The sequence below is a fragment of the Spinacia oleracea genome, chromosome 1 (genome assembly GCF_020520425.1).
Source record: "Spinacia oleracea cultivar Varoflay chromosome 1, BTI_SOV_V1, whole genome shotgun sequence".
Lineage (NCBI taxonomy): Eukaryota > Viridiplantae > Streptophyta > Magnoliopsida > Caryophyllales > Amaranthaceae > Spinacia > Spinacia oleracea.
In genome coordinates, this window is record NC_079487.1 from 133096935 (window position 1) to 133110350 (window position 13416).

General features: G+C 36.1%; 2 protein-coding genes, 1 long non-coding RNA gene and 1 other non-coding gene across 5 annotated transcripts; 2 read left to right on the forward strand and 2 right to left on the reverse strand.

The window, feature by feature from the left end:
- The first annotated feature begins 514 nt into the window (after nucleotides 1-514).
- Nucleotides 515-4655, forward strand: LOC130461522 (uncharacterized). Its single transcript, XR_008921758.1, has 4 exons — nucleotides 515-881; nucleotides 3121-3549; nucleotides 3632-4260; nucleotides 4516-4655. It is a non-coding gene; the product is annotated as an uncharacterized lncRNA (long non-coding RNA).
- Nucleotides 1903-4522, reverse strand: LOC110785626 (high affinity nitrate transporter 2.5). 2 transcript variants are annotated; one of them, XM_021990114.2, is made up of 2 exons: nucleotides 3163-4522; nucleotides 1903-2477 (listed from the first exon to the last, which is right to left on the reverse strand). In XM_021990114.2, the coding sequence occupies exons 1-2, from the start codon at nucleotides 4308-4310 to the stop codon at nucleotides 2114-2116; spliced, it is 1512 nt and encodes a 503-aa protein (XP_021845806.1). In that variant the 5' UTR covers nucleotides 4311-4522; the 3' UTR covers nucleotides 1903-2113. The 2 variants fall into 2 exon arrangements, with proteins under 2 accessions (XP_021845806.1, XP_056685633.1); XM_056829655.1 differs by having other exon boundaries at nucleotides 2129-2448.
- A 3016-nt stretch (nucleotides 4656-7671) lies between the features above and the next one.
- TRNAN-GUU (transfer RNA asparagine (anticodon GUU)) lies at nucleotides 7672-7745 on the forward strand. The gene has a single exon. It is a non-coding gene; the product is annotated as a tRNA-Asn (tRNA).
- Nucleotides 7746-12007: 4262 nt separating this feature from the next.
- Nucleotides 12008-13107, reverse strand: LOC110785642 (21 kDa seed protein-like). The gene has a single exon (XM_021990129.2). It carries the CDS (start codon nucleotides 13046-13048, stop codon nucleotides 12329-12331), a length of 720 nt encoding a protein of 239 aa, XP_021845821.1. The 5' UTR covers nucleotides 13049-13107; the 3' UTR covers nucleotides 12008-12328.
- Between the last annotated feature and the right edge of the window lie 309 nt (nucleotides 13108-13416).

Here is a 13416-nt window from a genome sequence, read left to right on the forward strand (position 1 = left end):
CATTAGTAGAAAAATTAAAGGAGCTTTGTGTTTTGGGATTTGCCACCTCATCATGGAAGGTAATAATTTGTGCGTCATCAATGTAATAGGCAATGGAAAATTCATTCTTATACTTCCGTCTTCATTAACCATTGTTATTATAAAGCAAATCAAACTGCGGATTTTAGGCCCAATCTTGCTCGCTTTGGCTTCTCCAATAACATCCATTTGGCCAACTTCTTGTAACAATGAGTTACTTATGTTGCTCCTCAGTTAAAGAAAGGTCTAGTTTTGATTTGAAATAACAACTTTGTGAAAGATGAGGTATTTAACAAATACATTAGATACCCGTAATTTTCCAAGTTATAAAAAGATATGCATAGTATTAAACTTATTTTTCTAACTTGGTCGGAACTTTTCTAATGTAATTTGGTTTAGTTGATCCTAAATCAGCAGAATAAAACATAACTATTCCTTTTTTTTTTAGGAGGAAAGATATATTGCCTCAACCATCACGATTTCTTCATTCCATTATTTACGGGTTAGACACTTAAGAGTAGAGGGGAGCCGGGATGGGTGTGGGGATCTTTCATCCCTTGGGCTAAGCCACCTCACTTTGGGGTAAGGGTACTCTTGGAAATGAAATTTAAAGTGTCTAGTCTGCTAATTAATCCGGATTTAGTGAACTTGATATGGGTTTAGGCCTAGTTAGGACAGTTTGTCACTTTATCTTGCCCAAAAAAACCCGGCAAAATTGTGTTTCAGTAATTTCCCATTTTCAATCGTGCATGTTCTCATCAATCACCTGCACAGTGCAGTAGTGCACACAGAGAGTCCCAGCTGCAGCCACGACGTGCCCACGTCTGACTCTGAGCCGGTAACCAGTCATCTTGTCATGTCAGGTATTAAATTCTTGGTTTTTCCTTTAATTTTGAACATCAATTGAATTTGATTAATGTGTTTTTCTTGTTTCATGTTTGCTTTATGTGTGGTTTATTTTCCTCTTCAAAATCGACCAAGTGTTGTAATCTGTGGAACCTAAAACTAAAGAACACATTGCAATGATTGATTTTATGTACAGTTTATTTTTCTCTTCAAAATCGACCAAGTGTTGTAATCTGTGGAACCTAAAACTCAAGAACACATTGCAAAGAATTTGACAAGTTGAAATTCATAGAAATTGAATGAATTTATGGATCTTTTATTGATATGAAATACAATACTGTAGTATTAGCGGTTTTAAATTCTGAATTTGGAAGATTTTGAGTTGAAATTAAAGGGTCCGGAAATTTGGAAGATTTTTATTTGGATTTCAATTAGATTGTGTGGATTTAAAATGGGGATTTTTTTGGGTAGGGAAGGAGCCTACCGCACCGGAACCTCACAACTCACAAGGATCAACCCAGTCAAAGGGTTTAACTGAATTTTGAGTTCTGAACTTTAGTTGCCTGGTGAGTTGTGATTAAAGATTGGAATTATAACTGTATCATTGCAAATTTGCAAAGTCACCATGTGTATAGATGAGAAGATGACATACATTAGGTTTTGGCTGAATTCTGATTACCTCTAATAATGTAATGTCATTACTCTTGGGTATTGTGGAAGCTAATCTCAAAAAATGTTGCAATTTACTCTAAATACTTCTTTACATGTGGCTTTACAAGTACATATATGCACATTTGCTTGTTAAAACTCCTAACTCGAACCCATTTGTAAGAATACATCCCACACCTCTCTCCCCTACCAAAATACCGAGTATGGTTCAAGATTATTGAGTTGTGGAGACGAAAATTGACGTGTTGCATAAGGATTTCAGATCCTTGTGCGAATTTGTACTGCTCGGCATGGGTATTTAACAATAGGCGAAAAGTATAAGTAGCATAGGAAGATACTAAGATAGGCTTTCATTATATTACCAAATAGTGTAACTAATTAAGAGGATAAGAGGCTAAATGACTGTTCTTGCCTGGAGGCGAAATTGATCTGTATTGCATAAGGATTTCAGACCCTTATGTGAGTGTCAAACTATTTGACATGGTATTTTACATAATACGAAGAGTATAAGTACCGTAGACTTTCAACACATCATCAGATAGTGTAACAAATAAAGAAGCTAAGGGCAGTATATTAGACATTACACAGGCTTGCTTGCTGGGGGTGCAGAGACTGCACATTGATCTTTTTTGCTTCTTTCACTCTTGCTACTTTCCGCAAACCTCAAACTTGCCTGATGATGTCCTTCCTGCTTCTCCTTTGAATCCCATTCCTCTTTATAATAGTCATCTTCTGAAAATTCTGATTTAGGACCACAAAACATACCTCCCCACTGTGGGAAGTATATGGCAGATATGGGAAGAGTACATGCTACAATCATAGCGCCCATATAAGTTATTCCCCTTTCTGTTGTGTATTGAGATCCTTTGAAGAATATCAATTGAGTTAAGACCGCACCCACATTTCCACCGGCTCCTGTCATACCAGAAATCACACCCAATGCTCTGACATTGATAAAACAGACAGTGTTTAGGTTCAAAAACATATTTTCCTGTAAGCCTACTGGTATGCATTATAAACTCATTTTACCTACTTTTTTTCTTGAGAACGATCTCGAATATCTTTCCCCCCTATCCTGAACTTATAAAGCTTCAAATGTCTTGGCTTAGTAGTTTATTACCCATCATGTTCAAGATTGCATATATCTTTATGTTATTCTCTCATATGTGTTCTTGGATACTGTGGCTTATGATTGATTTATCCATGTGATGTTTTGGTGAGAATTATTCAAAAATCCTTTCTAAATTACCTCTTTGTAGAGCTTCATGCTTGATAAAAAAATGATTATGACTGATTTTTCGTTCTACTCGATCTTATTCTGCATGCTTTCCCTCGATCTTGTATCTTAGGAAGAGCCAAAATGTGTTTCGTTTAATGCAGGATGTTCTACTTTCTATCATTTGCGTAGGGGGACTAGGTAAATTAACTAGGATAACTACTTCCTACATCGGTTCCATTTTGTGGCAAGTTATTGTTAACCAAACAACTGCATATGTTTCTACTGTGGCCGAACTTTAACCTCCTATGTTAGCTGTGTATTTACATGCACATGCCAACCAAACAACCACTAAGATAAATGGTTTGCAGGAAACAATGATAAACTGCAAGACATAAGTTGGAAAAAACTACCTTCTGGAGACAAAAGGAACAACCCCAAATGCAAGGCCACAGGCTGCTTGAACAAACACAGAGAAGACAAGCATCACTGCAATTGATCCACTTAAAGAGTTCATCAATCCAAGAAGAATGCATAATAATCCACCTACAGTCTGGATAATCCACCAGCCCCAGAGTCTTCCCCTCATTCCGAACTTCTTTGCTAGAAGATCTGACACCAATCCACCTCCTGGCCTGGCAAAAAAATTAGCCAGACCAAAACAAGCTGCTATAAGCCCTGCTGTATGAAGATTGAGATTGAATCGATCAAAAAAGTACTCAGCAATGATATTATCCACTGTTAACTCCACCCCGAAACAGTACCCGTAACACAGAGCAGTAATCCATCCCCTGTAATTGGTGAGTCCATGATATACAACCTTTGAAAACTTATCTTTATGCTTTGTACCTGACTTATGCAACTGCTGGAAATTACCGTCAGGCATGTCTTGTCCGAATATCAACACTGCAAATGCCAACACAGTCTGTAAAACAGCAGGAATGAAGAATGCTATTCTCCATGCTGTAAAATTTGCAGATCCCATCCTAAGAATGATAGTGTACACAAGAGGCATGATCATCTGGGTTGCTCCACCTCCAAGGTTGCCCCACCCGGCTGCAATACCGTTAGCCCGGCCAACTACTGGTGAAGAAAACATGGAACTCATCCAGAATTGGGTTGATACAAAAGTGGCTAAAGAAAAGCCTGTGAAAAACCGGACTAGCAAAAAGGCGGTGGGTGACTCTGCTATAGCAGATAGGTAAACTGCTGGTGCAGTGAGGAGGGTGAGTGCTGCAGAAGCAACTCGAGGCCCAACTAAATCACAGGCGGTTCCCATGGCTAACCGAGCAAACACAGCACCGGAAACTGATGCAATTCCTGCATTACCAATATCAGTAGCAGTAAGATTAAGATTGTCGCGGATGATAGGAAGAAGAGGTGGAGCAGCAAAGGTTGAAAGAAAGCAGGCAAAGAATTGAAGCCAAGATAGATGAAATGCGCGCATATGAGGCTTTGCTACTGATAATAAGTGAATGGTTGTAGCCTTGTGCTCTGCATCAACTGGAAGAGTAAAGTTTTTTGTTTCAAACTCTTTCATAGTTTCAGTTGATGCCATCATAATTTTTGATACTTTCGCCAATTTAATTTATTACTCCGTAAAATGTTTGATAAGATACGAACAAATTCCCCTAGGGATTGATTAAACAGGTTGAGTGACTGGAGAGAATCTTGATTCGTGTTATAGCCGTCAAGGAATGAATATTCTCATTTGAAGTGAATCTTTCATCCGGAGAATTTTGGCTGAGTGTGGATTTTTCTTGCAGGATGAGCTGGTTGGGAGGACTTTGAAGCAGTGAACTTGGAAAAAATAGGTGGAGGATTGACTGATCTATAAAGTGTGTTTATACTCCACAATCAAACTTCTACTTGAATTTTGACTTTATCAAACATTTTGTACCCTATAATTATAGCTGTGACAATAATCAGCTAAAATCTAGGGAAGGATCCAGAATTTTAAGGCTGCTAAAACAAAAAAAAACTACTTTCATAAAAAAATGTATTGATAATTATCCTTTACAAAGTTACTAAGTACGGTCCTTAAAACAAAAGAAAACAAAAAAAATTACTCCCTCCATCTTTTTTTTTTTTTTCTTTGCGTTTGGTATTGTACACGCGTTTTAACGACTAATTAATGTGAATTAGATTCCTCTATTTTTTTTAACAAAGGCAAATTACGTTTATTTATAATGATTTCACTTTTATCAAAATTATGATATTGGAAAAATGAGAAAAATTTAATGTTCCAATGGAAAGGTGTGAGAGATTAAATGACCCAATAAATTTAATTGGTTAAAATAATCATTATTTTGATAGAATATTAAAATATTTATGTGGTTATATAAAAGGAAATGTAAATAACATTTTAGGACACCCAACAAGGAAAACGTGAAGAACAAAAGGAGACAGAGGGAGTGTATATCTTTGTAATTTCCAAATAATTTCATGGTGTGATTGATCGGAAAAGTGCAAAACTTGCGAGGACGGTAGAGTATTTTATGTACTACAATTGAAGTTATCAAAGTGAAAATTAATACAATTTTTTTGGTGTGAATGAGCCATAATGGCAGGCCAATATATTATTGGTAAATTACGTTGTATTATAAAAGCGACAATTATTTAGGAATGAAGGAAGTTAGTTAAAGGTTTAGTTGTTTAAAGCGACAATTATTTAGCAACGGAGGAGCTAGTTGTAGTTTTCAAAAGTTTTTATATTGAGATTAATGAACAAATAAAATCCAAACTATATTACATCAATACCAATATATTAAAAAGCGTTTGAATAATGTCTATGTGCCACGTAGTACCATTTTCTTTACGCCACGTCATCCACTCACCAAGTGTTACGTTACGTTACGTTACGTTACGTTACGTTATGTCATAGACCACCAAAATCAATACAATGAGGTTCGAACACCAAACCTCGTGCATAGAAGATAACTCTCATTACCATTTTAACCAACCACCAATTTTGGTTTATCTCTTCACATTAATTTATAAATGAATGCATGTTAAAATGAAGTCTAAAACAACTAAATTTTTATGTAACTTTATTTTCTATGATTATTTTGAAATAAAAATAATAATGAAAGCATTAGGACAACCATGAAGAAACATGATGTCATAAGTCTCATAAGCATCAATTATAGAAATGTCTTGCATATATCTAATTTGGGGTACCAATTGTGTGTTGGTTCAGTGGTGATTAGGGCTGAACTTGGTAGGGAGGACCCGTGTTCGATCTCCTGCAACAACAATTGGGAGGGGACTGGAACCTATCCACCCAGAACTCACCCCGAATCCGGATTAGGCCTAAGGGTGAACCGAGTGCTAACACCAAAAAATATATCTAATTTGGGTTTATTTATTACGCTTAGTTACACTAGAAAAATGAATGTACAAACCTAATTGAAAGATTGCTTGGTATAACAAATGATGTAGTGTGTTTGTGCAGTTGACAAATTTAATGAATCTTTTTCACTTTGTGGAATACACGTATTTTGGACAAATATTAAGCTTAAGAAGAATCTATAATTTTGCTATTCAATGTAGCAAACGGAGCATCGTCTGGACCATACACTAGTTATATTTAAAATATGTTTATAAAGAAGTTATGCCCCACGTGGCACTTTGTTTATGAGTATTGATCTATTCCATGTAAACTTCATATACAAAGTAGTTAAATTTTAGAAATGGAGCATGTATAAGACTTGAATCCGTAACCTCACATTTAAACAATAAATTGTTTATCTTTAAGTTATAACACATTACATGTCGTCATTGAAAAAACAAAAAAAATTATTCATAAATGTAAAGTAAGGGAATTGAATTTTATTATAAAAATAATACGGAGTATAAATGTTACTGATGAGTTATGCTGTAAAACGGGGTGTCACTTTGGAGTAGTGTGGATAATATATCCCGTTTAAAAAGCGATGGGATACTGAAAACTATGTACAAGGAAACAAATTTGGGAGTTTGTGAGCATTAATTGTATTTGCATTTATTTTGACATCTTGGGATTCAGCAGTTTGCGTTTGCTAAAAACATGAACAAGAGGAAATAGATAAGGAGAAAATCGAATATTTGATTAAATAATAAGTTCATTTAATTACAAATTTACAATCATTGAATCAGCCCTCTTAGAGTCTTAGGTAGACCAATATTCTGTTTTTTCTTTTTTTTTTTAAGTTTTTGCCTTCAGTTTAATTCCAATAACCTAAGTAAGCTTTGTTTGATTCAATTTAACATTACAACTTATTTTATTTTAGGTCCAATAAAATAATTTCACTTCAAATTCATTCAGTTCAAATTAAAGAACATATTACGAGAATAAAGTCCGGTTTTAAGGGTAAAAGAAAGTCAGGCAAACAATATATGTACTAATTTCAATTCAAAATGTGAAAATACTTGTTCAATACATTGTTGTTGTTTTTTTTAGTTCAACTGATTTAGTGCATGTAGTCACACTTGCCCCAATAATCCTTACTGTCTTACGGAGTACTAATTTCTATTCAAAATGTGAAAATACTTGTTTAATACATTGATGTTGTTTTTTTAGTTCAACGCTTCAACTGATTTAGTGCATGTAGTCGCACTTGCCCCAAGTTAAATGATAGTTTGACCTCTTTCCAACTTGTAACACTAAAAGCTCTTATTAACAAGGAAAAAGAAATTCATATACGACTAACATCGATAAAATAACATGAAAAGTAAATTACTTTTTCAGGAGAATATAATCATCATATGAAGTACGTGGAGTAATAATACTTTGTAAATAACAACCGATAAAGTTAACAACTACAGATTACTATCTATGGAACAGTTTGTTTTGAAATTTTTGATGAAGAAGTGATTTAGATTTATAGAAATCACATTTTTCGTAAAATGTGATACCGTCTATGCAGTCATTGGACATCGTTGCTGGAATAGCTCAGTTGGTTAGAGCGTGTGGCTGTTAACCACAAGGTCGGAGGTTCGACCCCTCCTTCTAGCGACTGTTGAAACATTTTTTTTCCGGTATGATCTTTCCCTCTTACAAAGTCGGAGGTTCGATTCCTCCTTCTAGCGAATATTGAACTCCTTTTTTTTTTTTTTTTTTTCCGCTATGGTCATTCCCTCTTAACTTTCTATTACACTTGTTCATTTTTCACAATAAAATCTCTCATAAGTCATAACAGAGAAATTAGAGCACAAACGATAGTCAGTCACAAAGTTAGTGTTTTCAATTTCCACAAAACTTGCTTGGTTAATAGAGTATATTGTTAGGTGTAGCTCATATTTTTCTTTTCTTTTTTATTTAAATGACAAGGATATGTAGTAATTAGACCTGGTTATTTGACAGGGTAGTCCAATGGATATAGGGTTAGGGTCAAGTTAATAGGGCTTTTATTGGGCATGACTCTTATTGGACAGGGCATTTATTGGACAGGGTCATTATAGGGTCAAATTTATACTACAATTATTTTGAAAATTAAAATAGTAATGATACAAAAAATTACGTGTATAGCTTCGTATTCACTTGTACTTGCGCATGACTCTTTTGTTTTTCATTTTTCATTGCTCGTTTATTGACCCGCCCACTAATGACCCACTATTGACCCCGACCCGCTTTTGACCCGCCTATTATCGACCCGCTAAAAATGACCCTTTCAATACCCGACCCTTTTTTGACCCGCACCGACCCTGATTCGACCCGCCCGATAACCAGGTCTAGTAGTAATATAGCCCGTAATTTGATATTGACCTGATCAGAATACGAGTCGGGTCGAGTTGTGGACTGGTCATGGCTTAAAAATTATGTCATTATGTCAGGATGGGCCAAATCTTGGGCCGAATTTTCATGCCCAAAACCTATTTTGGGCCAAAATAGCAGGATATAATACTTATATTTATTAAACTTTCTTAAATTATCCTTAACAATACATTAATAATTTAATTCAATAGGTACTAATTGTACCACTACTAGTAGTGGTAACTAGTAATACGTACTAGTAACCTTCTTGAATACAAAGCCAGAGAAGGAGAGAGGATTATGAATGGGTACAAGAGTTAACCACTTTAAGTCCAAACCCGGCGGCCCGGGTGCAACAGCATCTAACTGTCGACACTCCTCACCGCCGCTCCGACGGTTGCTAGCACTAGCAGGAACAGGCGGTAAGACGGAACAATACACAAATTTGTATGATCCCGGTCTAGACGACGACACTTGCTCAATCTTGAACCAGTTGTTGAAGGTGGCGGCGTCACCCGGTTTTCCGATAACTCCATTGGTAGTTACGTAGAATATTAAGCCAGTTGTAGTACCCAACTGCCACACCCCTTGGTTTCCGCAATCGGGATTTGGGCCGAAAAGCAATGTTGACGTCTGAACCTTGAGTGATGTTTCTCTGTGAAGTGTCTGCAGGGTAGAAATTTACAGGGCTGCCTTGTTCAATCCAGCTCTTGTATTGACCTACGTAGAAAGGACAAATGCCGTCGTATAGATCGGGCCCAGACATTAACCCGCCACGGCCCGCTGACCCACTGACCGAGGTGAGGACGTAGTATTGTGAGCCTGCTTCAACTGGGTTCCCATCCACGTCTAGGACTACCGAGTCCGCGGCCGTGACGGTGGAAAGAGAGAGAATGAGGAGGATGATTGCTGCGGCTGATGGAAAGAGAATGTGATGTCCCATTGTTGCTCTTTGCAGATCTATATTACTCGGTATATACTGAGTGGATTTGTACTGTTCTTGAATTGATCGATAGATAAAATGAGTGGTATGGGACTATAGGTGAGATTTGCAATGGATAACTACTTCTTGACTTCTTGTAATACGTGTTTAGGGGGCGTTTGATTGGGGTAATAATCAAAGGGAAAGGGAATCAAATGATATCATTCTCTTTGTTGTTGTTTGTTAGACCTATTTAATCATTCCCTTTACCTTTTTCATTTTTGAGTTTACCCTAAAACCCTCTACACTCATTCCCCACCCCCCAGACTTTTCCATTCCCTTTACCCCTTTCACTTCTCCAGCCCCTATCTCCCTCCTCTTAACACTAGATCTTCAACCCACAACCATTCTTGCCACCTGCAAAACCGTCCATCGCCACTCATTCTTCGCCACCTGCTCCGGCTTCCTCCACCACCTCCGTCCATCGACCCTCTCTCCGCCATCCACCGGAAAGAATTGACTCTGATTCTCCGGCGAATCTATCCGACAGTGTTGATGATTTCGTCAACATTCAAAATCCGGCGAATGAGGTATCACATTCGTCAATTCACGGCAAAAGGCTCTAATTTGATCGCAATTGGTGGTGATGAATTGATGATAGGTCTGCTGATGGAGGAGAAAGAATTAGTGGAAGGGAAAGGGAGAGTGAAGGTGACGGTAAAATCCAATTCAAGAAATGTTGTTGTTTTGTCATGCAACAATGACAACCACGAAATTTATCTGTGCACGGAATTGGAGTTGCTAATTCAATGGGATGATAACCCAAACAATATTTTAAATCAAAGGGAATTATTCCCATTCTCTTAAGAAAATTCCTAAAGAAAATTCTTTTTATTCTTTAGGTTTGATTCCTAAAGAAAATTTGATTCCTTTATTTTTTTTATATTTTAAATAAATAATAAACATTTTGGTTTTTGATTCCTTTTTTTTTTTTTTATGTTTTAAATAAATACGAAGTAATAAACATTTTGGTTCTCTAATAAAATAAGAAACCTAAAAGGTTAAAACAAAATACGTTGTACATGGAAAGTAAAAAGGCACGGAGGGAACAATATCACGGGCTTTGGGCTGCACATACATCTCAATTGTTTCTTTGGGCCGAACTGTGTAGGAAATTACATGCACAATTGCACATGCACCTTTAATATTATCATGGGCTTTATGTCAAAAAAAATATACGAAGTATATATTATCAGGGGCTCCCAGCTTAATTCCATGCTCTCTTTTGGTATTAAGTTATTAACAACTACCCAAATTCTTATATGAGACTATCCTCACCATCAACTAATGGTGAGATCAGTTCACACTTACTTCTATAATTTAGACATGTTATTTTTTTTTATAATTTTAGAGGAGGTATTTTTTTTAGTTTAGGTATGTTACTTCTATAGTTTATACATGTTACTTTTTTTATACGGAGTAGTTTTAGGGGAGATACCTTCTTAACTTAGATATGTTACTTCTATATTTTAGACATGTTACTTTTTTTTATATAATTTTAGAGGAAGTACTTTTTTTAGTTTAGGTATGTTACTTCTATAGTTTAGACATGTTACTTTTTTTTATATATAATTTTAGAGGAGGTACTTTTTTAGTTTAGTTATGTTACTTCTATAGTTTAGATCTGTTACTTTTTTTTATATAGTTTTAGAGGAGGTACGCTATTGGTTTCGCGCTCGTCACACCATCAAGTTGATGGTGTGACTGGTCTCACAGGAGACGCGCTGTAACAACTAATGTCACTCGAATATTTTGCGGGGAACTATTATCATTTATAAATAGTGATTTTGAAAATAATTATTTTTTTTATTAAGTTTATTTGGAAGGGTGATGATAAAGGTGTCAAGTTGTGAAAATATTTAGTTCTCGTAATCTTACGTGTCGGATTCTAAATGGTATATATGGGCACCATATAGGGTATGCGTCATCAAAATATTTTTACTATCAACGCAATATTTTTTACAAAGAAAATATGTAAATAAGTTAGTCGATACAAAGAGGAAACAAATTAATATTTCCTATACAAATCATAAATTTTTTAAAAAAATAAAAAATTACATTATTCAATTTGTAAATTTAAATATGAATATTTTTCTACCTTTTATATAACATGCATGTATAATAAGGTATATAAGTTAAATATTTTAATTAGTTTCCAATTTAAATTAATCATGACACATAAGTATGTCATATCATCGTTGTGACACAGTTTAAAGCTTATAAGGGGAGTTGATAAATCCAAGGAAATTTTTATTTCGTCAAAGGAAATCAACATTTTTTCAAAGTTGATTTCCTTGGAAGAAGTGAATTCTTCCTTAGATTTATCATTTCCCCTTGTAAGTTGCGACCTTTATCATTTTCGTATTTGAAAAACTATCCATTATCTTCATTTTTTAATTGTTGGCGGCTCTACCATTTTTCATCCAAAATTCAGTCCAAGGGGCCTACCAATAATGATTTACTTTCAATTATAGGTAATTTATGACTACAATGTGATAATATGGGGTCAACTAGCATTAACGTACATGGAAACGAACGTAAATTTACATACAAATTAAAGCATCTTCATTGACACCCTTTATGACCAGCTACCAAACGAACAATAATACATACTACTGCTCTAAACAAAGAAAACTACCCCATAATACAAAAGGAGAGAGAGATAGAACCATTATTAATTACTCCGTATATGAGTAGATAAAACTCAATAATTGGATAAAAGAAACTCTCCATAATAATGGAGATTTATTGTACTTAAACATAAAATAAAAACACATAAAACGAAAAGAAAATAGGGCTTACCACCTGTTGGTGGTAGCCCTACAACAGAGGAAATTTTAGGGCATCAGGACATAAGGGATCTCTAGTAGCTATGATTGGCAGTAGTGTTAACCTTCTTGAATACAAAGCCAAAGAAGGGTAGAGGATTATCAATGGGTACCGGAGTTAACAACGACAAACCCATCGGCGGCACGGGTACAGTAGCATCCAACTGTTCACAATACTCAGTATCAGGTTCAGGACCAGTACGACGACGACTATCAGGAACAACAGGTTCAGGACCAGTACTTGGTACGGCGAAACAATACACTATCTTGTATGCTCCTGGTAACCCTCCTGCTTGTTCGATCTTGAACCAATTGGCGAATGTGTCGACATCTTCTTGCTTTCCAATAACTCCATTTGTGGTTATGTAGAATGAAATGCCATTGTAACCCAGCTGCCAAACCCCTTGGTTTCTGCAGATTGGGTTTGGGGCGAAAGCAATGTTGACGTCTGAACTTTGTGTGATGTGTTTTTGTGAAGGGTTGGAAGGGTAGAATGTTACTGGGCTGCCCTTTTGAACCCATAGCCTATATTGACCTACGTATAAAGGGCACGGGCCACCGAGTGATGCAGCGGTTAGGCCACCACGGCCTGCTCCACCCCATCCAGAAGTGAGGACGTAGTATTGTGAGCCTGCTTCTACTGGGTTCCCGTCCACGTCTAGGACTACCGAGTCCTTGGCCGTGGCCGTGGGAGGAGAGAGAAAGAGGAGGGTTAAGAGGAGGGTTGCAGCTGGAAGAAGAAGGTGGTGAGCCATTATTATTGTTTGGTTTATATTTAGGGTTGTTGGTTTTTGAGTTGGTGCATGGAAATGGTTTGGGTAGGATGGCCTTTTATAGTACAACAACTGTGTACGTGTCTAGTAATATGATGGAAATGATGTAAAAAAAAGTTCTCTAATATGGACAAGTAGGATAAGAAAATATTTTTACGGTTGCCAAAGAAACCATTCATCTAATGAGGAAGTCTTTGTCACAAGTGACTTGTGTCCATATTGGACACAAGTGAGTACCAATACAGAATTTGGAGTACCAATACAGAATAAGTTAGTACTAATACAAATTATGTGAATACCAATAATAACACATATGACTTATATTGGTGGTATTTCTAAGTAATTTTGCA

Bases quoted from the DNA above. Each gene is read 5' to 3' on its own strand.
- LOC110785626 (XM_021990114.2), bottom strand. From the start codon at position 4,310: ATGATGGCATCAACTGAAACTATGAAAGAGTTTGAAACAAAAAACTTT. The intron at 2,478-3,162 runs GTAGTTTTTTCC...TATCAATGTCAG, and splicing joins GTTCCTTTTGTCTCCAGAAG to AGCATTGGGTGTGATTTCTG.
- LOC110785642 (XM_021990129.2), bottom strand. From the start codon at position 13,048: ATGGCTCACCACCTTCTTCTTCCAGCTGCAACCCTCCTCTTAACCCTC.